Genomic DNA, 26,306 nt, shown 5'->3' on the forward strand with positions numbered 1-26,306 from the left:
AGCAGTGGAGGCCTGGGGCCCCAGAACCCTCAAACCCGGGCAAGGTCATCTGAGACTTGTAGACCTAAATTCTCTGATAAACACAGTCTCAAAACCACACACCTGGCAAACAGGCGGTCCTGGGAACACGGCCTGTGAACAAACAAAACAAGCTTGTGTCTTTTCATTTTATTCTTGGTTCTCACTGTTCTAGGAAGAAAAAAAAAGATTGGACTTGAGTATGTGAGACACTCACATGTTGTACTCAGAAAACAAGAACCTCTGATTTTCTCAGAGAAACGTTGAGAGTTGTCTTTTCCTTCTAGTGCTCTTAAGCACACATTGGAACAAGGAAGACATAATTTCAGTTCATTCTAAGTGTTCCCTTGAACACCTACTTCATCCTTTCTAGACGGATCATTGAACAGAATTAAAGCTGCTCCCAAAGTGCAGTTTGACTTAGTCTGCGGGCCCCCCGTGCCGTCTCCCCGTCCCCTTCTGGGTCCCCCTCTTTTCCAGCTTCCCCTCAGGTACACGTGGCATATTCTTGCCCCCCAAGCCCTCCGTACTTAGGCCCTCTGCCTGGAACATTCTTCTCCCCCTGGACCTCCTGTCCCTTCAGAATTGTAATCCCCGCCTCTTCTCCATAGCACTTGTCTCTTTCTAATAGCTCACTTCCTTATTTTGCTTACTGTCTACCCCATTTCTAATGTAAACTCCACCATGGCAGAGATTTTCACCCATTTCACCAACGGAAATCCAGTCCTGGAATAATGACTGGATCTAAATCTTTATAGCGGGGTTCTGCATTATGTATCCAAAATGTCATAAATAACGCTAATGCCTCCATGCAGCTATTCCACATCTAGGAATTTATCCCTGGGAAGTCATCACAGGAGAGTTAGACATGTTACAAAACTCAAACACTGGAAATAATAAGAGCTGACATTTAATTAGCACCAGTCTCTGTTTTAAACATTTTCCATACTCGAACTCTTTAAACCTCCCAACAACCCTAGAACTCGCCTGTTATTGTCTGGATTTTACATGCAAGGGGACAGGCAGAGGGACTGAAGAGCATGCAATGGAGCCAGGATTTGATGGGGTGTACCTGACTCAAGAGTCCATATTCTTAACACCCTATGGTTACATGACTGTGCCCTAGCCACACTGAGGCAGTCAGCGCAACCATTTAAAATGATGATGTAGATAATACATTTTTTTCTCCACTGGGGAGAGAAGGGACACGAACCCCTAGAAATATATTCAAATTGTGTGATCATACACATGGCTGGGAAGAAGATGGCTTCATCAGCTTCTCAAACACATCCAATAACCAGGGTTGTAGGATAATTCTTCTACATAAATAGTTCAGGTGAACACATCCTGCACTTGGGTTATCAACTATTTAGCATAGTCTTCAAAAAAATCCTTCTTAGCTTCCCTCCTTTCACATAAGCCTTCCTCCTCTTGTCCCTAAAACACGTTAACAACCTAGAATGTCACCCTTTAATGACTCAAAAAGATTTTTGTCAGATACAGTTAATGGCAAAAAGCAGGTTTCTAAAAAGACTACATTTTATAAATACATTTTCATTAAAAATCCATATGTACATATAAGTACTATAAAAAGACTCAGATAAATAGATTTTATGTTAAGAGCTGTCTTTCCAGGATGCTGGAATTATGAGTGTGTTAAAATTTCGTTTCTGGTCTTGTTTGTATCCTTTACATTTTTTTGCAAGAGCACAAATTACTTTTTGTAACTAAAGGAATTTTTTTTTTTTTTTTTTTTTTAAGAAAAAGGCAGCTTTGGGAAAAACAATTTGGAGGTAGCTCTCAAAATTTTAAGTGTATGTGCCCTTTGACCCAGCAATTCCATTTCCAGGAATGTTTGACAGAAATCCTTGCCTGTGAGCCCGAATGTAAGCCTACTGACATTCACGGCAGCATTACTGAGAAAATTAGTAAACAGCCAAACCCTCAGAGAAGGTGAGTAAATAAAATAGATAAAATATTCAATAAAATATAATACCACCATATTATAAAACCTGTGCAGTTGTTAACAAAAGAAAACAGTAGTTAGATCTCTCTCAGACAAAATAATAAAGGGAAGTTTACAGAACAGAATGTATAATAAGGTCCAACATACATAAAAGATGTGTGTAAGAGTATGAAAGTGCTGAAAGGGGACTGGAAGGAAGCCGCCTGTTGTTGATGATGGTGACTCGCAGGGAGGCCCTGGGAGCTGGGTGGGGAGGTAATGGTGAAGGGACTTTATGTTCTGTTCTGGATCGTCTGAATCTTTTACATATTATTTATGTAACCAAACAAAACGCACACAGTAAAACGATGAAAGAGTTATAAAATTAAAAAAGCTTCCAAACTCCAAAATGCTCCCCTCGGCTCCCTGGCACCCCACCATGGGGCTGGCTCACAGGCTCCAAGTCCAAGCTGCCAGGAAGCCTCAGGAAGGACCAAGGTCCTGGTTACTGTCAGGATTAGAAACAGGCTCAGTCACCGGCCAGGGGCAGATGGTTATGTAAATGGGGAGCAGTCCTACAGCACATTCTTATGCCCTAAGCATGAGCAGCGATCGTGAGATTTTGGAGCAGTGTGGAAATTAAGTGACAAAAGCCAAGTGGGAAAGTGCACCCAGCGGGCCCAGGGACGCTTGCGCAAGCCGCGCAGGGAAAAGGTGAAGGAGCCACGGCCGGCACGGTTAGCCAGGTGAGATGACAGCATCTTGGCCCAAACCTGTTTCTCCCGGGTGCTTTCTCATCTTGGTTCCGAGGCCACAAACCTGCATGTCATCTGGACCCGCACCTCTCTCCCTCCCCCACCATCCGTCGTCACTGCGTCCTCTGCTCCCTGCACTTCTTTCATCCCCACTGCTAGTCTAGGCATCTCCATCTCTCCCTGCATGATTGCAGTGGCCGCCTAACAAGTCTTCTGGTGCCCAAAGGCCATCTCTCCGGGACCCCGTCTCTTCCTGCACAGCAGCCTGAACGGTCTCCAAGCTTTTAAAAAGGTAACTCGGCTCACTCGCTTCCTCGTTCGCTCGTTGCTTTTATAGTAATACCTTTGTCCTGATCTCTGAGCCCTTGTAGGATCTGGCCCTTCCTTGTGGCTACAACCACGTCTCGCTTCCTCCTCTTCCAGAGTGGTGTTCCAGCCACCCTGGCCTTTCTTTCTTTCCTGGGGTCTCTGCCCTCGCTGCCTCTGTGAACCTGGCTACTCCTTACACTCCACCCCTCTGACTCCCGGTCTCTCCATCTCATTAGCCTGTGTATCTGCTTCTTGGGACTATGCCTGTCTGAAATCCTCACATCTGCTTGATCCCCAATCTGCCCCACTAGCTGGCATTATTTTTTTCAAGGCTACCATGGGCGAAGGGCTTCCCTGTAGCTCAGATGGTAAAGAATCTGCCTGCAATGCAGGAGACCCGAGTTCAATCCCTGGGTCGGGAAGATCCCCTGGAGAAGGGAATGGCAACCCACTCTATTATTCTTTCCTGGAGAATCCCATGGACAGAGGAGCCTGGTGGGCTATAGTCCATGGGGTCACAAAGAGTCAGACATGACTGAGTGACTAACACTATTACTACTACCACTATGGGCGAGGCGCTGCTCTGAGCACTTTATGGACCACTCATCTAGTGCTCTCAAGACTGTACGAAACCAATACGAGCATGATACCATTTTACAGATAAGGAAAGCAAGGCACAGAAGTACCCAACTTGTCCCCAAGCCAGGCCATTCTTAGGTGGCCAAGGTGGGATTTGAACCCAGTGACTTCAGCCCAAGGCCTGGACCTTTCATTACTAAATGATCCTGCCTAAACCACTAATGAGATTAAAAAAAAACAAAAAACCAGCACCCTATTTACTTTCTAAAGCTTAGAACTGGCTGGAGGAGCAGCTGATGGTCTTCAGCCGCCACACTAGTGCTGGACCAACCACCTCCGAGGTTTAATGCCTGTGGTGGTTTTGGGACCTGATTTGACCTGTTTTTTTCTCTATAGAACAGGCCATAATGGAGAGAGTTCTCAAACTGCTTTTTGTGGACTTTTAAAATATTGAAAGCATGAGCCCATTCCCCTTCTGTAATTCTCAACAGGGTCTCACTGCATAAAGTGACCTGTGGAATTGAAACCCTGGCTGCAGAAAATTGGGTACTCAATGCCTATTTCGGTTCTATTTTTATTAAAACCCCATTAACTTGTTTCTCTTAGAGCAATTAAAGTGTCCAGGCCTGATGCTCTGCAACACTGTGGAGGAGGTGCTTATTAACACTGAGCAGAGCATTCTGTTCTGAGCTCAGGCAGAAAACTTTCTTTCCAAAAGCACCCCAGGTGGTTTATGGGGGACTGAAGTCTTGGGCTCCCTTTCACCCCCAAGGTAAGTTTCCTTAACAGATAATTTGGTAACATCCTCTGCAGCTGGTCTTGAGTCAACTGAGGTTGATAACATCATTTTCCTTCTATGTGGTGGGGTGTTTGTTTATTGTGATTTTGTGGTTTTGTTTGTTTTTTTTTTTTTTGGCTGACTTTTATAACTCAAGACCAGTTGAAAGTCTTCCAATGAATGTTAATTCCTTCCACACCTTGTAAAAGTCTTAAGCACCACCCCAGGGCACACGGAGGCCAAGTGTGAAGTTTCACTTGGCAGAGCTGTAGACATGCATTTCTGATTTTACTTTTGCACCTTGAAATCAGTCAAACCCACCTGAGCCGGGCTCCGTCCTTATTCCATGCCAGGGTGGGTGCGACCCGCTGGCCACTGTGTGCACCCACCACAGGACTCTGCATTTTAACACAGGGGCACGTTCTGGAGGTGGACAGCTTGCAATTCAACCATTCAATCAATGGAGCATCTATTGGGCACAAGCTTGGTGCTTTGTGCTCCTGGGGATGTGGTAGGTCTGAGGTGGGGCCTGAGAACCTGCATTTCTAACAAATTCACAGGTGGTGCTGATGCTGTTGGTCTGGGGGCCACACTCAGACTCACTGCTTCAGGACCTTGCTTAAATGTCACCCCCCTCCCTTCCACTCCTCCTCCAACCTTGGGATGGTGCTTCAGCCATTGGCTCTCAGGCAGTTTGTATGGCCTCCCGTTTGTGATGGTCTGTCCCTGCTTCCTTCTCCCCACCTCCCTATCTGTCACTCTCATCCTTGCTCTCCACGCTTCTGCTCTCTCTTCCTCAGAACAGCCTAAGCCACAGACCTCCCCTCCCCTTTTCCTGCCCCAAGACCTTGGCACCTGCTAACCTCACTGCCTGGAATGTTCTTTCTTGGGCTCTGCACCCAGCCGACTCCACACCCTAACTCAGAGAGGCCGTCTATGAACACAGTTTAAAGAAGGTCCCCTGAGCTGTTCCCCTTCCAGCACTCTGTAATTCACATCACAGATCCTGTGTTGATCAGATCTGACTCCCCTTGAGAATGTAAACTCCACAAGGGCAGGGAGGAGTGACATTCCACTCCCCGCTGTAGACCCCGCACCGGGCGCAGTCACAGGTAGGGCAGGGGTCCCCAGCCCCCAGATGGGTAATGGTCCATGGCCTGTTAGGAACTGGGCCACACAGCAGGAGGTGAGCAAAGCGAGTTTCATCTGTATTTACAGCTGCTCCCCAGTGCTCTCCCATCACCCCCAGATGGGACTGTCTAGTTGCAGGAAAACAAGCTTAGGACTCCCACTGATTCCAAATTATGGTGAATTGTATAATTATTTCATTATATAACCCAATGTAACAATCATGGAAATAAAGTGCACAATAAATGTAATGTGCTTGAATCACACTGAAACCATCCCCCCTCCCCCCGAGATCCCTGGTCCATGGAAAAACTGTCTTCCATGAAACCAGTCCCCGGTGACAAAAAGGTTAGGGACCGCTGGGGTAGAGCATCCTTGGAGAAGTGAAGGAATGGGATTAGCTTCTGTTCTCAGTGAAATCCACATTGGAAGAGGCCGGAAAACCAGCCAGTCTTGCCCCGTGGGCTCTTCTTTCTGCAAACCTGCCTGCCATCTGGCCAACCCTCAGCCACTCAGCACTTCGTTTTGAGCGAGGGGTTGGAGTGGGGATGGAGGGAGGAAGGGGAGGTTTGGGAACAGCCAAAGTTGCAGATTAGACACATAATCAAATCCAGAGGGCTGCACTGTGTTCTGCCAATTAAGATACCAGATTAAGCAGGCCAAGGGCCCCTGGGGCGAGATGCCACACAAAATAACTCTTCAAAAATAGTAACTTGTATCTCAGGAATGAGCATGAATTGTCAATGACATGAGCAGTGTTTTGAAACAGAAAGACGAGTCCTATTTATATTGCAGATAATGGTTACATGACATAGGCATAGCTTGGGCCAATTTTCCCAAAGGAGATATTTAGGAGTGATGGTGTGGAAGCTGTGTTGGAAGGACCAATGCTGAAGAGTAAAGATGCCTGGTGGTATGGTGGGAAGAGGATGTCCACAGCTCCTGGCTGGGCTCTGCTGCTTACTGGTCAGTGCAGTGGCGCAGCAAAGATCTACCTTCAGGAGCACCTGGATCAGGGTTCCAGCCCTGGAATCAGCACTTGTTGCTGTGTGACCTTGAGCAGTGGTTTAACCTCACTGAGCTTGTCTCTATCTCTGGAAAATGAGGGGAAACAATAATTTCTCTCTAGGGGTTGTTGTAAAGAGTAAATGAGATAATAAGATAAAGTGTACAAAGTAGATATTGCAGTGCCTGGCACAGAGTAAGCACTCAATACTAGCTATTATTAGCTACAACATTAAAATTTTTTAATTGTGGTAAAAAAATAACATAAAAATTTACCATCTTAACCACTTTCAGTGTACAGTTCAACAGTGTTATATATACTCGCACTGTAGCGCAACAGATCTCTAGAACTTTCTCATCTTGCAAAAGTGAAATTCTTATGTTTTGATTTTTAACCCATATTGAGTTGATTTTTGTATATGGTTTTAGGTAAGGGTCCAATGTCATTCTTCTATAGTAACACTTTCATGTTGGAAATTCCTCTTACCTATTTGTGCCCATTTTCTCTTCTATTAAAAAAAAGGTAGGTTAAGAACTTTTCTATTCATTAAAAGATATCACAAAGAAAATTAAAAGACAAGCCACAAACTGGGAGTTTTTTTAATTTTACAACACAGATAACTGATTCCTATTCAGAATACTTCTATAGGTCAGTAAGAAAAAGACAAATGTCCTCATAGGAAAATGGGTAAGACGCATAAAAAGGAATTTCACAGAAGAGGAAGCATGAATGGTCCAGGAACATACAATAAAATACTCAGCCTCATTAGTGTTCAGGAAAAAGCAAATCAGCATCACTATGAGGTATCAATTTATACCCATTAACTGGGCAAAAATTAAGAACTCTGATGATGAGGACTCATACATAGCAGATGGGAGAGTAATCTGGTACATTCTGGCAGCATCTTGTGAACTTGAGCACTCACAGAATTTACAAGCCAGCAATTTAACTTTCAGGTGAAACTTTCCCAAGAGAGATTCTTAAGTAAATGATTCAGATATGAGCACAAATATGCACAGTGACAATGTCTGTAACAGAAAAAAGGACTGGAAACAGACCAAATGTCCAGTAATGAGAGAATGCTTATAGAGATCGTGGCATGTTCCCAGAATAGACAGTCAGTCAGCAGTAAAAATGAACTGCAAAGACATGGTTGAAAGTTTAAATGTAAAACTGAGCGAAAGAAACATGCATGTGGCAGGGTACTATTTTTGCAGAGTTCAAAACCAAATCAACATATTCATCAGATATATAAAACAAAGGGACTGTACACCTGAAACTAACACAACTTTGTAAATCAACCATACTTCAATAAAATCTTTTTTGTTATTGGAGAATAATTGCTTTGCAATGTTGTGTTACTTTCTTCCATACAACGAAGTGTATCAGCTGTAAGCATACATATATCCCTCCCCTCTTCAGTCTCCCTCCCACTGCCTCCATCCCACCCCTCTAGGTAATCACAGAGCACCGAGCTGAGCTCCCTCCCACTAGCTATCTGTTTTGCACAGAGTAGTGTATATATGTAAGTACTACTCTCCCAGTTGAAAAAAAATTTTTTAAGAGATAATAAACATAAAACCCAAGATCATGGTAACTCTGGGGGTGGGGGCAGCAGGAAATCATGCAGAAGGAACCAGAAGCATTGATAATTTTCTAGAACTTGAGTGCCTGGAAGTTCCTGCGTGTTCTTGTTATTATAACACTTCATAATCTAAAGATATGTTACACGAATTCCTTTCCATGTATTAAATGTAACATGATAAAGAGTTATTTTACCAGCCTGTAAAGCAGTTAATCCTTTTGGGCCCCATCAGCTCTAAACTACTGGGTAGCAGCTACCAATTTAGGGAGACGATAAGAAACTCTCCATTCCTCCACCGTCTGTTTATTCTGGGAAGAATTTGGAAGGGGCAGGCATGACGCTGTCTTTAAAGCCTCCAAAACAAATCCTGGGCACAAAACCCAGACTGGAGGCTGGAGAAGAGGTGAGAAGAGGCACAGAGAACAATCCTGCGGACGGGAGAGAGAGAGCTGGGTAAACTGTGGCTGACTTGGCTCCCAGGCCACCCTCAAACTGGGAAAACTGGCTTGCACCTTCCTGCAGTTTGGCTCGAATCAGACAGGGAATGAGTGGGCCATCGAGGAGACACTCACCGTCCGTCACACTTCTAAGAAGGGAACAGGCGTGGCGTCACTGAACAAAGGGGTCCCCCAGAGAATACTACTGAGAAGTCACCCCTACATTGTTCTCTGTCTTTGGCTTTCCCGGGTTAAAGGCCATCTCGGAGGCCTGAAGACATAAGCTCTTTCCTGAGAGATTTATTTCACCACGTGAGTCCCCAAGGGACCTTGCCACGTGGTATGGATGACACTGAAGGAGGTGGATATGCTTGGGCCATAATTAAGCAAGGCAGTTCATCCACCTCCATGTAACTCAGCTAAACACTTGACTCAACAGATGCATCTACAATAAGCCAAGAAATTTTTTTTTTCTTATGGTTTCTTTGTTTGACTTTACAGCAGCAGAAAAGCTTTTTTAAATCACAATGGCCTGTGGAAATAACAGCCTTTCAAAATGGAGTGAGATTTTTCCAATTTTTATTGATTTCTTTTAAAAATGCCTTAAAGGGCTTCAGTGATAAAGAATCCGCCTCCCAATGCAGGACACACAAGTTTGATCCCTGATGCAGAAAGATCACACATGCTGCAGAGCAACAAAGCCTGTGTGCAACTAAGCCCATGAGCCTGTGTTCTAGAGCCTAGGAGCCACAGCTACTGAAGCCCGGGTGTCCTGGAGCCCGTACTCCGCAACAAGAAAAGCCACCGCAATGAGAATCCCAAGTACTGCAACTGGAGAGGAGCCCCTGCTCACCACAACTAGAGAAAAGCCCACATAGCAACAAAGATCCAAAACAGTCAAAACAAATACATACAATATAAACAAAATAATTACAATTTTTAAAAAATGCCTTAAACAATGGAGAACATAATTTTCACTGTTGACTATACATAAACGTGGTGTATCATGTTATATGGTGTGCTTTGGGGTTTCCTTGGTGGCTCAGATGGTAAAGAATCTGCCTAGGTCAGGAAGATCCCCTGGAGAAGGGAATGGCACCCCACTCCAGTATTCTTGTGTGGAGAATCCCATGGACAGAGATAGATGCCTGGTGGGCTACAGTCCATGGGGTTGCAAAGAATTGGACACAACAGAGCAACTTACACTTCACTTTCACTCCCTAAAAATCTTTGAAACAATCTGAAAATTCATCCAGTAGAACCTTCTGAAATGTTGATCAGGGGCTAAGTTGGCTCAAAATCTGAGAAAACACTTCCTGGCCTGCTCAGTGACTGGAAGAGAAGCACTTTACTTAATTTTTATCTGTTCTCTTGGATGCAGAAATGCGTGAACATACAATGCTAAATTAGAAAATGACAGTGTCTTTTGAAAGGTTTTTTAAATGTTTTGCTCTTGAACCTAAGAGATAGCCAAGTGCCAAGCCCTCTTGTTCCCATTAAGATAAAGCCACTCTCCGGGAACAACTGCTGTCATCTCTCCCTCCAGTGACCCCAACAATGGTGGCTTTTAACCACTGGTTTCTGTCTTTCTTCAAGCATCAAAAAATGCCTCCTCACTACATGTTTCCTTCAACAAATCACACTATCTTTCTCTCACCTGTCTCATTTGTTACACCTAAATCTATACCTTTAGGTCCTCATTTGCTCTCCTGCTTTCCCCCTTCACGGGCTTCCCAGGTGGTGCTAATGGTAAAGAACCCGCCTGCCAGTGTAGGAGATTTAAGAGACTTGGGTCTGATTCCTGAGTCAGGAAGATCCCCAGGAGGAGGGCATGGCAACCCACTCCACTATTCTTGCCTGGAGAATCCCATGGACAGAGGAGCCTGGCGGGCTACAGTCCATGGGGTTGCAAAGAGTCAGACGTGACCAAATCGTCTTAGCATGGAGCACTATTTTCATAAATCAGCCAAAGAAACTGTCTTCAGGGAAGAATTTTAGTTGCCCAGAAAGAGAGTCACGCAAATCATGCAAGAATCAAAAAAAAAAAAAACCCTTCTCTCTCAAGGATGATACAGGAGCAGAGAATGTCACAAAGCTATAAACCTCTAGGATTTTTTTTTCTTCTATTAAATTGGCCATAGGTGGGAGAAGAGTACAAGGATTAGCTGGTTCTCTGCACTCCCTTTATGGGTTCTGAAAACAGCAGCAGGTCTCAGGCACTATTTTCAGAGCCATGCTGACATTTGTTAATAATGTTGGTGTATAAAGCCGAGCTCATTTTAAACTAATTTAGACACAAAGAAAATTAGCAAGTATGTGTCAGAAGGGAAAGGGGAGAAAATCAAGTTACTGCTGTCACAGAGAGAAAGCGAAAAGCTTGAGGTAAAATGAAAATGGCTGTTTCCCATCAGATGCAAGGACTGGGGGGAAAGTGAAAATTTCAGGTGAAAAGCAAATCCTCTCTCCCTTCTTGAAGAGCCCACCAACAGCTTGCTCCTGAGCAAACCCTGCTAGGCTCCTACTTGGCTCCAGTTATGCACCCAAGGAAATGACACCTTTTCAATGAGCCTACCATCTGAAATTAACAGAGGGAAGAGTCTGATGCGGGTTTGTTTTTTTTTTTAGTTTATTTATTTTAGTTGGGGGCTAGAGTTGGACGGTGAAGAAAGCTGAGCGCCGCAGAATTGATGCTTTTGAACCGTGGTGTTGGAGAAGACTCTTGAGAGTCCCTTGGACTGCAAGGAGATCCAATCAATCCATCCTAAAGGAGAGCAATCCTGGGTGTTCATTGGAAGGACTGATGTTGAAGCTGAAACTCCAATACTTTGGCCACCTCATGCGAAAAGTTGACTCATTGGAAAAGACCCTAATGCTGGGTAGGATTGGGGGCAGGCGGAGAAGGGGACGACAGAGGATGAGATGGTTGGATGGCATCACCAACTCGATGGACATGGGTTTGGGTGGACTCCAGGAGTTGGTGATGGACAGAGAGGCCTGGCGTGCTGCAATTCATGGGGTCGCAAAGAGTCGGACACGACTGAGCAACTGAACTGAACTGAATTACTTTACAATATTGTAGTGGTTTTTGCCATACATTGACATGAATCAGCCATGGGTTTACATGTGTTCCCCATCCTGAACCCCCCTCCCACCTCCCTCCCCATCCCATCCCTCTGGGTCATCCCATTGCCCCAGCCCTGAGCATTTGTCTCATGCATCGAACATGGAATGGTGTTCTGTTTCACATATGATAATATACATGTTTCAATGCTATTCTCTCAGAACGTCCCACCCTCACCTTCTCCCTCAGAGTCCATAAGACTGTTCTATGCATCTGTGTCTCTTATTCTTTCTCCCATATAGGGATATCGTTACCATCTTTCAAATTCCATATATATGCATTAGTATACTGTATTGGTGTTTTTCTTTCTGGCTTACTTCACTCTGTATAATGGGCTCCAGTTTCATCCATCTCAATAGAACTGCTGTTTTGATTGTCAAAACTGCTCTCAAAAGTGACTGCTCCCAGGGCCTTCCCTGGTGGCCCATTGATTTAGACTTTGTCTTCCAATGCAGCAAGGCCAGGTTTGATCCCCAGTTGGGGAGCTAGGATCCCACATGCCTCACAGCCAAAAAAAAAAAACCACAAAACAGAAATAATATTGTAACAAAATAAATACATATTGTAAAAATGGTCCACATCAAAAACAAATATTGCTCCCTAAATGCAAAGTAGAAGCTTGGATTGGAATCTGGAAGAGTAAAAGGACATAAAGTCTGGTGAAATCTGACTAAAGCCTGTGACTTAGTTAATGGTACTTGATAAATGTACCACGATTATGTAAGATGTTAGGGAAAGCTGGGTGAAGGATATAGAGGAACTCTCTATATTAGTTTTACAACTTTTGTATAAGTCTGAAATGATTTTCAAATAAAAAAGTTTAATGAAATGACGCCCCTTTAGTTGACTTGACTCTGATCTCTGATAGATAGGATCTGGCTTACGGATGTGGTCTGCTTTGCACTGGGCTTCCACTTGATCCTTTGGAAAAAACAGAACAAATTTTCTGGCCAACTGAATACCTTCCTTTAGCTCACAATGCAGGCAACAGGAGAGCACACCCAGGAAGTAGAAGGTTCGTTTCGTGTCCTAGAGGAAGGCTGCTTGGCAAGCAAGCTGTGTCTGGCTGTGTCTGGCTGTGTTGCACCATATCTCCTTTAATTAGCAATGCAGAAAGGCAGAAGCCTGGAAAAATCAACAAAATGAGCTCAAACAAAGACAGGCTGGGCCTGTCACCTGTGTTAATCATCTGCTCTCAATAGAGGGTAGCTGTATATTTTCTTAGACTTGCTCTTGATTCCCTATACATTTTATTCACTATTCATTAATGATGGAAGATTTATTATTCATTCAAAATGCCACTATCAAGAATTAGCAAGAGAATTCCAAACTGTAGACACTTTTCTTTAGGTTCAGGGCATTCAGTTGTCTCTTAAAAATTGTTTCTATGTGCAATCAATATTGAAAATTTCAGTTTACCTATATTAGATAAGGACTAATTAAAGTTAGGGAAAGCTGAGTTTCCAGAAGAAATTAAGGTTCTTGGAGTAATTCTTACAGTTTAAGCATCTAGCCTATATTTTGTGCAACAAGTTACTTCAAGTATAGATTTTTCTCTTGAACACAAAGACACCTACTTTCAGAAATGCATGTATGGCCTCCACAATGATTTTCTTTTGCCAAGATCAGTGTAAAATATTTTTACTTAAACACATTGTTTCAAGCATAAAGATGAAAAGCTCTCCTCATATTTCTTGAAGGAGGGTAGAACAGAAAATAACAGAGAGACTCAGAGTGGGACTAACTTCTGTATGAACTTGAGTGAGAGGCTCATATTTCTGCATTCCAGTTTCACTATGTCAGACACAGTGGTTCCAGAAACTTCTCAGGTTCAGTGGTTCAGAGGTTCAGTGGTGCTGAGAGACTAAAAAGAAGGTCTCTAAAAAGCTCAGAACTCTCTTAGACGGTGAAATTTTTATTTAAAATGAGGAACAAATTATTTCTACTAAATAAGCAGAAAATTCAATACCCGATCACTGGGGTAAAGACGGACTTTTAACAAATGGTCTTAGTATGACAAGAGTAGGAAGTCAAGAAACACCTGGAGTAACAGGCAAATTTGGCCTTGGAATACAGAATGAAGCAGGGCAAAAGCTAACAGAGTTTTGCCAGGAGAAGGCACTGGTCATAGCAAACACCCTCTTCCAACAACACAAGAGAAGACTCTACACATGGACATCACCAGATGGTCAACACCGAAATCAGATTGATTATATTCTTTGCAGCCAAAGATGGAGAAGCTCTACACAGTCAGCAAAAACAAGACTGGGAGCAGACTGTGGCTCATGAACTCCTTATTGCCAAATACAGACTTAAATTGAAGCAAGTAGGGAAAACCACTAGACCATTCAGGTATGACCTAAATCAAATCCCTTATGACTGTACAGTGGAAGTGAGAAATAGATTTAAGGGACTAGATCTGATAGACAGAGTGCTTGATGAACTATGGATGGAGGTTCATGACATTGTACAGGAGACAGGGAGCAAGACCATCCCCAAGAAAAAGAGATGCAAAAAAGCAAAATGGTTGTCTGAGGAGGCCTTACAAATAGCTGTGAAAAGAAGAAAAGCAAAAAGCAAAAGAGAAAAGGAAAGATATACCCAATTGAATGCAGAGTTCCAAAGAATAGCAAGGAGAGATAAAAAGCCTTCCTCAGTGATCAGTGCAAAGAAACAGAGGAAAACAATAGAATGGGAAAGACTAGAGATCTCTTCAAGAAAATCAGAGATACCAAGGAAACATTTCATGAAAAGATGGGCTCAATAAAGGACAGAAATGGTATGGATCTAACAAAAGCAGAAGATATTAAGATGAGGTGGCAAGAATACACAGAAGAACTATACAAAAAAGATCTTCATGACCCAGATAATCACGATGGTGTGATCACTCCCCTAGAGCCAGATATCCTGGAATGCGAAGTCAAGTGGGCCTTCAGAAGCATCACCTCAAACAAAGCTAGTGGAGGTGATGGAATTCCAGTTAAGCTATTTCAAATCCTATAAGATGATGCTGTGAAAGTGCTGCACTCAATACGCCAGCAAATCTGGAAGACGCAGCAGTGGCCACAGGACTGGAAAAGGTCAGTTTTCATTCCAATCCCAAAGAAAGGCAATGCCAAAGAATGCTCAAACTACCTCACAATTGCACTCATCTCACACGCTAGTAAAGTAATGCTCAAAATTCTCCAAGCCAGGCTTCAGCGATACATGAACTGTGAACTTCCAGATGTTCAAGCTGGTTTTAGAAAAGGCAGAGGAACCAGAGATCAAATTGCCAACATCTGCTGGATCATTGAAAAAGCAAGAGAGTTCCAGAAAAACATCTATTTCTGCTTTGTTGACTATGCCAAAGCCCTTGACTGTGTGGATCACAGCAAACTGTGGAAAATTCTGAAAGAGATGAGAATACCAGACCACCTGACCTGCCTCTTGAGAAATCTGTATGCAGGTCAGGAAGCAACAGTTAGAACTGGACATGGAACAGACTGGTTCCAAATAGGGAAAGGCGTGTGTCAAGGCTGTATATTGTCACCCTGCTTATTTAACTTATATGCAGAGTACATCATGAGAAACGCTGGGCTGGATGAAGCACAAGCTGGAATCAAGATTGCCGGGAGAAATATCAATAACCTCAGATATGCAGATGACACCACCCTTATGGCAGAAAGCGAAGAAGAACTAAAGAGCCTCTTGAAGAAAGTTAAAGAGGAGAGTGAAAACGTTGGCTTAAAGCTCAACATTCAAAAAACTAAGATCATGGCATCCAGTCCCATCACTTCATGGCAAATAGATGGAGAAACAGTGGAAATAGTGACAGACTTTATTTTGGGGGGCTCCAAAATCACTGCAGATGGTAACTGCCGCCATGAAATTAAAAGACACTTACTCCTTAGAAGAAAAGTTATGACCAACCTAGACAGCACATTAAAAAGCAGAGAGGTGAAACAGAACACCATTCCATGTTCGATGCATGAGACAAATGCTCAGGGCTGGGGCAATGGGATGACCCAGAGGGATGGGATGCGGAGGGAGGTGGGAGGGGGGTCCAGGAAGGGGAACACATGTAAACCCATGGCTGATTCATGTCAATGTATGGCAAAAACTACTACAATATTGTCAAGTAATTAGTCCCCAACTAAAATAAATAAATTTATTTTTAAAAAAATCTGAAAAAAAATAAAAAGCAGAGACATTACTTTGCCAGCAAAGGTCAAGGCTATGGTTTTTCCAGTAGTCATGTAGGGATGTGAGAGTTGGACTATAAAGAAAGCTGAGCGCCAAAGAATTGATGCTTTTGAACTGTGGTGTTGGAGAAGACTCTTGAGAGTCCCTTAGACTGCTGGAGATCAAACCAGTCAATCCCTAAAGAAAATCAGTCCTGAATATTCATTGGAAGGACTGATGTTGAAGCTGAAACTCTAATACTTTGGCCACCTGATTCGAAGAGCTGACTCATTTGAAAAGACCCTGATGCTGGGAAAGGTTGAGGGCGGGAGGAGAAGGGGATGACAGAGGATGAGATCATTGGGTGGCATCACTGACTCAATGGACATGAGTTTGAGTAAGCTCCGGGAGTTGGTGATGGACAGGGAGGCCTGGCGTGCTGCAGTCCATGGGGTCACAAAGATTCGGACATGACTGAGCGACTGAACTGAACTGATGACAAGAGTGGCCTTTTTCTGACAAGGGAGGGTTTTGAGTAGAGAAGTAATAAGATCTGATTGGTTGTGTTTTTTTTTTCTGCCATACTCCCTGGCATGCAGGGATGTTAGTTCCCTGGCTGCAGCTGTTTAGCCACTCAGTCTTGTCCGACTCTTTTGCAACCCCATAGACTGTAGCCTGCAAGGCTCCTCTGTCCATGGGATTTTCCAGGCAAGAATACTGGAGTGGATTGCCATGCCCTCCTCCAGGGTATCTTCCCAACCCAGGGATCGAACCCAGGTCTTCTTCCCTCATTGGGAGTGAGGAGTCTCAACTACTGGACCACCAGGGTAGTCCCTGATTTATTTTTGAACAAGACCACTCTGGCTGCTTTGGTAAGAAGAATCTGAAGGCTAGGGGTGGGGGTGATGAATGAATGCAGGGAGGCAGGTGGGAGGTGACCACAGCCATTCCAGACAGGAGTGGAGGTGGGGAAGATGTGGGCAGGTTCTGCCAATGATTTGAAAGTTGACCCAAAGGATAGAGTAAGAGAAAGATGGCCAAGGAGGATTCCTACATTCTTGTCATAAGCAGTAGGGAAAGATGGAGTGGTCAGAAACAGAGATGATAGAGAAGACGGGAAGAGACTGAGAGTAAGATTAGGGCTTCAGTTCTAGCCATGTGGGATCAGATGTTGAAGGGGAATGTCAAGGTGGTTGGCTGCAAGTTTGGAGTTTAAAGGAGGTCTGGCTGGAGATGGAATGTGGGGGTCATCAGCATATAGGAGATGGTATTTAAAACTTGACAAATGACACTGGAGGGAGTCAGAATGGTTAGGGGAGTTCCAAGGACTGAGGCTGGAGCCGTCCAAAACAGAGATCAGGCGAGTGCAAGGAACTGACCTAGGAGACCAAGCCTCTGCTCCTCTTAGCAGCCCAACTTGTACCTCAAGGAAAAGTCTGAAGATGGCGAGGTCTTTTGTATATAATTAAGGCCAGAATTACCTGGGGAAAGAGCTTTTAAGAGGAAAGAGTGTACATCCCCCCTTGATTTTTTGACTGGGGGATTTTTGCAGACACTAACACCTGTGGTCAGCGATTTGTTTTGTAAGTGAATATTGAAACACTCCAGTCAATAACGTTTGGGTAACAAAAGACACATTAATATATCTCTGGTCAATAAGTTGTTAAGAGTTATTTGGTATGTGAGCCAATTTGTTGACTTAAAAAATTCACCTCTTTGAAGGCACCAAGAGACTGATTTGGGGGATGGTTGTGGGGAAGAGGGTTTGGAATTGACAGCCTGGAAGGCAAATTTGTAATTTGGAGATGGGGCTTCAGAAGCTCCTTGCAATATAATTTGTTCAAAATTTAAAATGAAATATATTTAGCATGTGCGTACTCACATATTGTTGACATGTGGCCTCTGCGCAAAAAATTGTTTCTAATAAAATAAAAAATAGTACCAGGGACTTCCCTGGTGGTCCAGTAGTCAAAGACTCTGAGCTTCCACTCCAGGGGTCGTGGGTTCGATCCCACATGCAGAGTGGTGTGGCAAAAAAAAAAAAATGGTAGCAGCCTTAGGATTGACTTTACAAACAAAGCTGTCTGTGAATTCAAAAATTAAACAATATGCTTTTCTCACTGACTCTGAATTATCTCTGGGGGCCCGGGCTACATGTGAATGCTGTGACATCAATGAAGTCCCTCTTCTCTAGGACACAGCCCATCCCTATAGGGAATGTCTCCCATATTTATGAGTATTGTGTAAACAAAAGAGCAGTTGCTAAAACATGGATTTATTTGGGCGTTACTGTCAAGTATGATCAAAAATAAAATTCTCTGAGAGTTTTGTCTGATCATCTGTAGTGCTCGAGTTCCAGATATAGCACTTGTACAGAACGTATTCATGTGCAAAGTGGATCGTTTATTTAGCACCAAAATCAAACTTTAAAAACATCAGTTCCATCTTAAAACAGGCATTTAAAAAACATTTCTGACATTCTAAGTTTGCATCAAGACATCTGCACAATCTGGAGACCCAAATTCCACTGTGATTTCCACTGACAAAGGCGATTTTCGCCAGCTGTGGGAAGCTGGGAGGGGAGCCATGGCATGGAGATAACTGTCCTTCAAAAGGTCCAGTGGGTCCCAGGGATGCTGTTTCCTACTCTGCTGAGGTTTCCTCCTTGATCTCCAGGGAAAGAGTTTTGTGGTTGCTTACAGAGACTGTTGGTAACTGGTCAGGAATCCACTATATAATCATATTACAAAATTTCTTGAAGAGGTAAAAACCATGACTGAGGTCTCTTGCCCACTCATGTCTGCCATGCTAAGCTCCTCAAACAGAGCTCTTAATCAGCAACACTGAAGTCCTGATCTCAATGTAAGAAGAGCTGGTTAACACCCTTTAATAACTACTTTGCAATTCCAAACGACTCTCTGACAGCTTTCCTAGGGAGGGCATGGAGTAACTGAGGATCTCAGAGGCAAGTTCAGTTTAACCATTTCCCATCTAGGCTGACTGTAGAGTTCTGTGAAGTCCGTGTATGAAGCCCTCATCACAGAAAAGGAAAGCAACGTCTTCTCCTTAGTAAAAGCCAGGCCACTCATCGGCCTTTCCCCTTTTCCTTCCTTATTCTTGGCAACTGTTTTTGGAAACTGGGTAATTCCCCATAGGCAGGTGGCAGGAGATACTTACAAGGAGGGCCAGCATCTCCGGGGGTACTGTCCTTTGTACAACCACAAGGAAGATGAGGCAGTTCAGCTCAAGAGGACGTCTTATGAACAGGCTGGGAAGGTCCATTTGTACCCATCCTTTGGAGCTGGTGAAACTGGACATCAAAGGCTGTCCAAACTCCCAGGCACAAGGAATCCCGGTTCTAACTATTGCGATGTGTGTGTTAATGATCCTTCTTTTATGAAGGACCTTGGCTGTGGGTTCCTGGGCTAAGGAGGCCTAGGCTATGGGTCAGTAGGTAGGACAGTCCTGGAAGACTCAGAGGGCCAGGGACAAGCCCCAGCGTGTCGTTCCCCCACCAGATCATACCACTCCTGACACTGCTACAGGGAATAAGCCACAAGATGGGACATGATTCTGCCCCTTTACAAGGTCAACTTGGTTCCTATCAAGGACGCACAGAGGGATAAGTCTACAGGGAGAAATTCTGTGTTCTTCTGGCCTTCAGTCTTCCATGTCAGTGAATTTTCTCTTTGCGTAGTTCTGAACCAGGTTGGAAGCTGTGATCTGAGACGCCTGCCCCTTCTCCCAACACTGAAAGTCATTCAGTCCTTTCTGCCCTGTTTGAAACAAGCCTCTCTCCATCTCATCTAGCCGGGCCACAAGTGCCGACGTGTCTTCGTTGTAAGCATTCTGGGAGGAATCCATGATGCGGCGGAAACGTCCAACAAACGTCTGAAGAAGAAGTGCCAGAGAGAAATCAGATACATTTTTTTAAATTCCTGAACACTTAAAGGCAAGAATCTGGTTTGGGACTCAGTCAGAAGAAGGTCTGAGCCTCCTCTGCCTATCACCTGTGATCAACCATTACCCCTTTCTTATTTCCAGGATTTCCTGTTGGTTCCAACTCTAAGCAAGCAAATATGAAGAGCAGCACACAAGTCATAGTTACATGTATATATAATTGGCAAACACAGCCTAACTGCAGGCTGACCTAGAATAACAATATCCTGATCACATAAATCATACACTCCCCTGGCTAAGAGTAACAGCTGGTGGCCAGCACGGCTATCTCCTGAGTCATGTGCAATGCCATAGGTTTTCATGTCAATTACTTGCCTGCAGGAGAGAATGGGAGATGTCGGCATTCTCTGGACTGTCAAAATGCAGGAGCTGGGAGCCGAACCCATAGAAATGTGGTCCCATTTTGTGGAGGTCCACCACATTGGCGTCTGCACTGAACACAGTCCTCCAACCCTCCTGGTAGATCTTGGGAAGTTCCACTGAAAGGATCCGCCGCTTGTTGTCAAAAAGTCCCTTTGCCAGCCACAAAGGGAGTTCAAGCTTTGTGCCCTGTATCACACAGGATTGTAGGTTTTAAAGACAAGTAACATAGTAAATGTGTTACTATGCATGTGACCTGAGGAAATGAATGACTATCAGTACTGCCTGTTCTCTCTAGGGGAATGACTGCCAAACACAGAAGATGTAGTTGTGACTTAAGAAATGAACTGTGTGGGCTGAAGTTTTATGTGATGATGGAATGGAGAGAGAAAAAGGATTTATATACCAAAAACAGAGTGAAGAATAAAAATGTGACACAAAGGGAAAGTTTTCCTAACTAACGTAAATAAAAACTATCCAATTGCAGATAACAGAAAATAGAAGGATGGAAAAAATGTTATGCAAACAGTAACCAAAAGAAAGAAGATAAAGAGGGACCTTTGATAATAAAATGGTCATTAAATCTATTAGAAAAATAGAAGTATCTATCTAAATTAACAGAAGTAAAAGGAAAAATGACAAATCTATAATCATCATGGGAGACTTTAACATATCTCTTTTCGATAAATGAGAAGTAGCAAACAAAAAAATCAATAACAATACAGACAATCTCAACAAAACAAATAAAAACTTCACCTAAGTTACATATAGATTATGTATTGCAGACCATGACTTCACAATATCGAACTTTTCAAGCACATCACTGTTATTTAGTTGCTAGGTCATGTTCAACTCTTTTGTGACCCTGTGGACTGTAGCCTGCCAGGCTCCTCTGTCCATGGGATTTCCCAGGCAAGAATACTGGAGTGGGTTGCCATTTCCTTCTCCTGGGGATCTTCCTGGCCCAGGAATCGAACCTGAGTCTCCTGCCATGGCACATGGATTTTTTACCACTGAGCCACAGGGAAGCCCTTTCAAGCACAAACCTAATGGTTATCTTATGCTGCGGTTTAAAGCAAATGCTAAATTTCAAAAAACTGAAGTCATTCAGATTTCATGTTGTTTGGCCACTGTGGAACTAAGCCAGAAATCAAAATTCAAACTGTACGTAGCAAAGTCCCCAGATGTTTGGACCTAAACACCAGTCTTCTCAATAATTCATGAGTCAAAGAAGAATTCACAGTGAAAATTAGAAAATCAAATTAAAACTTGTGAAATGTAGTTAAAGCTACAGGAAAAGCACAGCTAAAAATGTGAAAAAGAAAGCTGAAAAATCAATGACCTAAGTACCCATCTCAAAATGTGAATGGATGCAAGAGAACAAAGAAAATTAAGCCCAAAGAAAGTAGAAGGAAAGAACTAATTCAGATAAGAACTAAATGACCTAAAAATGAAGGTACAAATGAGAAAGCTGACAGAACCATTATTTAGTTCTTTTAAAAGACTGCTACAAGTGATAAACTCCTAGTAAGACCACTTAAGAAAGAGATTATAATTTCTCAATATCAAGAATAAAAAGCAGGATACAGCTATAATTGTACAGATGTTTAAAAGATAGTAAAAGGATATTTTGAACAACACTATACCACTATATTTGAAAATTTAGGTGAAACAGTCAAATTCCTAGGGCGAAAAAACCATGTACCAAGAGTAAAACTAGAATAGAAAATCTGATCTATGAATGAAATGAAATAGGTCAGTAAAAACTTTCTACACAAATCTCCCATGCAGGAGAATCCTAAATAGTATATGTAGATATTGTGCCCTCGAAGAAGGGGCCCTAACTCCCCTCTCCTTAAGTATAGCTGTACATAATGACTTCCTTCCAGAGAGAACAGTCTGGAAAGGTGGAAAAACAGAGTAACTTGACAATGAAGAATCCTGACAAATCCCACATAGCTCAAGTGATCAAGGTTCCTATCAACACAAGTCATGCTGATGTCATGTACCCTTGTTCAGATGTGGTAAAAATGGCACTTTACCTCTATGGTCTTCCTCCTCAAAACACAGTCTAATCATGAGAAAACCAACAGAGAGATCCCAAATGACGAATATTCTCAACAAAATACCTGGCCAGCACTCCACAAAATTCATGGTCATTAAAAACAAGGAAAGTCTGATAAACTGTCAAAGCCAAGAGGAGCCCAAGGACACAAAATTACTAAATGCAATTTGGTATCCTGGATGGGAACCTGGAACAGAAAAAGGACATTAAGTAAAAACGAAGGAAATATGAATAAAATATGGATGGTACACCTCTGTTTATCAGTGTGTAAGAGAACCAACTAATTACTCTAAAGGAAAGTCAAAAAATAATGTCTAAATGTTTAAAAACGCAAGATAAGTTTAAGAATATTAATTAGAAATATGGAGGTGAATTTTGAAGAGACTATGAAAAAAGGAGACAGATCCTGTGGAAATGGAAAGGACAGGAGGGAGAGCAAGGTAGGACCTCTTATTTTTTTCTATAAATCTTTGGGTATTATTTGGCTTTTTAAACTTTGCATATGTCTCACTTCGATAAAAATAACTCAAAACAGACCAAACAAAAACGCCCTTCTAAACAAAACTTAGGTTAAATAGGAAATAAAAAATAACCATTATGGGACTACCCTGGCGGTCTAGTGGCTAAGACTCCAAGCTCCCAATGCGGGGGCGGGGGGTGGGTTCCAGCCCTGGTCAGGGAACCAGATCCCACATGCCAAAACTAAGGGTTCTCATGTGGCAACTAAGACCCCCACGCAGCCAAATAAATAAATAAGTATTTAAAAATAAGAACCATTACAAGCCATGTTCCTGGGACAAACTCGAATCTGAAGTCATGCAGTTCTAAGTACGAATCCCAGCTCACCACTTACAATGAGACCCTGGCACCCTGGCCAAATTACCCAACATATCTGGGCTTCAATTTCTTTATGTGTAACAACATCTGACTATTGGGTTGCTAAAGGACTAAAGGGGTAATAGATCCCCGCATTAAAAGCTCTCAGGAAATGGTTGCTGATGCGCCATCATCATTTAATGAGCGAATATAGCAATTTGCAGCTCCCAGACATCATTTGTTCCTACAGAAACCAAAACTGTTGTTTTGCTTTAAGGCAAAAAGTGATCAGAACCCTGGTCAAGTAGTCCGTAGGCGCCAATCCTTAAGCATCAACACACACCGGGTGAAAACACACTGCTGAATTTGGATAGTTAAAAGAACGAAATCCATGTTGGAGGGAGCCTGATGACCCAGTATACATTTAGTTTCCGTAGGGGTCGCAAAGGCTGGGGGGTGGGAGTGGGGCACGCAGCAAACAGAACTCAGCGCTCAGCTCGGCCTCCCTATAAAACTACAAATCCCAGAGGGCATCGCGCCCGGCGACTCGGCGCCCCAAAGCCCGCAAGTCCTACCTGGAGTTGTAGTCTTTCCAGACAGGATCGCTTACCTCAGGGATCGCGTTGTCGGTCTCGGCCCCTCCGCTCCGGTCTAGGAAGAAAGCGCCAAGGCGCGGCATGGGGATCTCCGTGCGCACCGGGAGCTTCTCGTGGGACATCAGAATGTCGTCCAAGGAAAGAAAATTCTCCTCAGGACCCAGCGCAGCCGACTCCACCCGGAAATAAGCCTCGGACATGGCGGCGGCTTGAGCGTCTTCGTTTCCACTCTCGTGATTCGGGAGACCTCCGGGAGTCAGGGATGTAAAAAGAGGAGGCGGCTGAGGCTGGTCAGGGTTGTGAAGGTTGACGAGGTCGCTGCCGCAGTCAGGCTGGATTCAAACTCTTTTCCCGCGCCCGCGGACGGGCCAGACGGGAGAAGTCGATCCAGGCTGGTCTGCCCAGACAGAAGCAATCGACAAAGTCTGCGGATTTGGTTCTGCGCTGCCCAGAGGAGGCGGAGCAGTACTTGGCTCCGCCCAAAGTATTTTTTTCAGCAGTGTAGTTCGGTGTGAGAACTGGAGATTGCTTTGAAGCTGCAAAATGCATTTGCACTAGATCGTGGTCCTTTAAATGTTTATACTAAATTTAAAACACTTTGCAACACATTTGGGGGCTTCATTGCACCCTCCCTTTCTGACCTGATCCAGTCTGAGTTTACATTCTGTCAGTCTCTGTGAATCTCTGTTAATGCTGGTACTTGAAAGAAACATTCAAAACAGAGCAAAACTCTAGCACTAGCCCCAGATAATTATTATGGACTATTTGTAGTATTTTGGAGTGGGTATAGATTACAGTGGGAAGAAAGGTTTACACACAGGGCACACATGGTTTGCAAAGGTCCTTAGGCTACTTCAGAACCTCCCAGTTCATCTTAACATCAATTTGCCATCTCTTTTTATGGCTCTCATTTTAAATCCTTAAAAGAGAAAATCTGATCGGCCCAATTCATCTCTTTCAGGCAGGTCACACTGGTCACAGGTGACCAGCCTCTCTATGGAGTGGTTGCCTGTGTCCAGGGCTATTACTGATCCAGGGGGAGAGGGACAGGGAGGGGTAATGTTACATGGTACCAGACTTGGGGGCGTTACTCAGTCAGGGCTCTGGGTGGTGGCAGTGTTGAGAGAGGCACTACAGAACTTATTCATAAAGGACATTTTCTGGGGCGACTAGAGCTGTGAACAGAGGGTTCATGGGAAAGGAATGTGTATTAATCGTGTTTTTTATTTTACATTTTACGATGCTTTGACATTTTAGGGCCTTACAGCTCTGGGAGGAACTGTTCGTCTGAGGATGAGCTAATTCCAGGAGTAACAAACAACTTGCCTTCCATGGACAAAGCAACTGATCCAAAGCCCATATCCCAACCACTTTCTTTATCTAACTCCCATATACCAAGCCAATATTTCCCCTTCCCTAAATCACCCCAGGGCCAAGTACTGGACAATTAGAGACCAACCTGATTCCAACTATCCAATCCTAAGTTTGCTCAAACTTATTTACTCTACCTCACCTATTTCTTCCCACAGAAACCACCCTAAACTCTGGACGATCTTCTCCCCTCCCTCCTTCAGCCTCCTGACTGAACCCAGTGCTTCCCCATGTGGCCCTGCATGGCTTGCTGTGTGCCCCTTTCTCTTGGGAACTGTGAGTAATAAAACTTCTTTCAGTGGCGTTGACCACTCTGTGCAATCATTCAGTGACCAATGGAAGTTAAACCCTGGGCATCATCCAAACAAGAGGCAGTGGGAGAGTGGACTGAATAATGGAAAGCCTTGGGTGCCATTCCAAGAGATTTAGGCTATTCCATAGGAAACAGGAGAAAAAGTAAGGCTTTTGAGCAAGTAAGGACATATATTTGGATTTTAAAAAGCATATCCTGGCAGTGAAGAAGGGAGAGTTCAGATGCAGGGAAGCTGTGTTGGGTGTCACAGTGGTAAAGAATCCGCCTGCCAACGCAGGAGACGTGGGTTCTGTCCCAGGGCAGGCTACAGTCCATGGGGCTGCTAAGAGTCAGACTCCACTGAGCATGCACACACAGTGGGCAGTACCTGGCAAGTAGTTGGATACAGGAATGAAAGGACAGAGATGGTCAGAGATAATCCAGGTTTCTAACTTGGTCAGCTAGGTGGATGGAGGTGACACTGATAGCTGTACAGAGCACAGGCAGTTTGAGGCAAAATATGAGTTCGAGTTTGCACTTGTGGAGTCCAGAAGCTGCTGAACAGGCAGGTCTACAGCCCAGTGGAAAAACCAGCCTTGAACTTTTAGTTATCTGTTCAGTATTTTGTGATAGTTACCTAAGAGCCTTTTTCTTTACTTTTTTTTTTGTCCGCACCACATAGCTTGAGGGATCTTAGTTCTCCTACCAGGGATTGAACCCATGCCCTTGGCAGTGGAAGCACAGAGCCCAAACCACTGGACCACCAGGGTTATTATTTTGTGGTAGTTACGTGAGAGTCTTTTTTGAAAAATCATGTTTTAAATGTTCAGTTTGCTACACTATCCAATACAAAAATAAACAGAGTTACTAGCCAAAACTTCTGATTTCTCTGGTGAAATGGATGTAGTGCACTGGATATAGTTTGGGGTAGAAATATAAGTTAATTTGTCTAATTGAAGGCATGGCAGGTTATTTGCTGACAAAGATAGTAAGCTATTTTTTACATTGAAACAGTTGAGAT

At 43.6% G+C, this 26,306-nt stretch overlaps 1 protein-coding gene across 3 annotated transcripts; it reads right to left on the reverse strand.

Annotated features, from left to right (window-relative positions):
- Positions 1-18,207: 18,207 nt before the first annotated feature.
- Positions 18,208-23,987, reverse strand: GINS3 (GINS complex subunit 3). Of its 3 annotated transcripts, none has more exons than XM_081511699.1 (3): positions 23,637-23,987; positions 20,112-20,334; positions 18,208-19,727 (listed from the first exon to the last, which is right to left on the reverse strand). In XM_081511699.1, the coding sequence occupies exons 1-3, from the start codon at positions 23,820-23,822 to the stop codon at positions 19,486-19,488; spliced, it is 651 nt and encodes a 216-aa protein (XP_081367825.1). In that variant the 5' UTR covers positions 23,823-23,987; the 3' UTR covers positions 18,208-19,485. The 3 variants fall into 3 exon arrangements, with proteins under 3 accessions (XP_081367825.1, XP_081367824.1, XP_081367826.1); XM_081511698.1 differs by having other exon boundaries at positions 18,208-19,716; positions 20,101-20,334; XM_081511700.1 differs by lacking the exon at positions 20,112-20,334 and having other exon boundaries at positions 18,208-19,716.
- Between the last annotated feature and the right edge of the window lie 2,319 nt (positions 23,988-26,306).

Source organism: Giraffa tippelskirchi, chromosome 7 (genome assembly GCF_054371585.1).
Source record: "Giraffa tippelskirchi isolate mGirTip1 chromosome 7, T2T-mGirTip1v1.2.pri, whole genome shotgun sequence".
Lineage (NCBI taxonomy): Eukaryota > Metazoa > Chordata > Mammalia > Artiodactyla > Giraffidae > Giraffa > Giraffa tippelskirchi.

Coding starts and splice junctions, on each gene's coding strand:
- GINS3 (XM_081511699.1), bottom strand. CDS start 23,822: ATGTCCGAGGCTTATTTCCGGGTGGAGTCGGCTGCGCTGGGTCCTGAG. Junction 20,335..23,636: donor CCGACAACGCGATCCCTGAG/GTAAGCGATCCT, acceptor TGTGTGATACAG/GGCACAAAGCTTGAACTCCC. Junction 19,728..20,111: donor GAATGCCGACATCTCCCATT/CTCTCCTGCAGG, acceptor TCTCTCTGGCAC/TTCTTCTTCAGACGTTTGTT.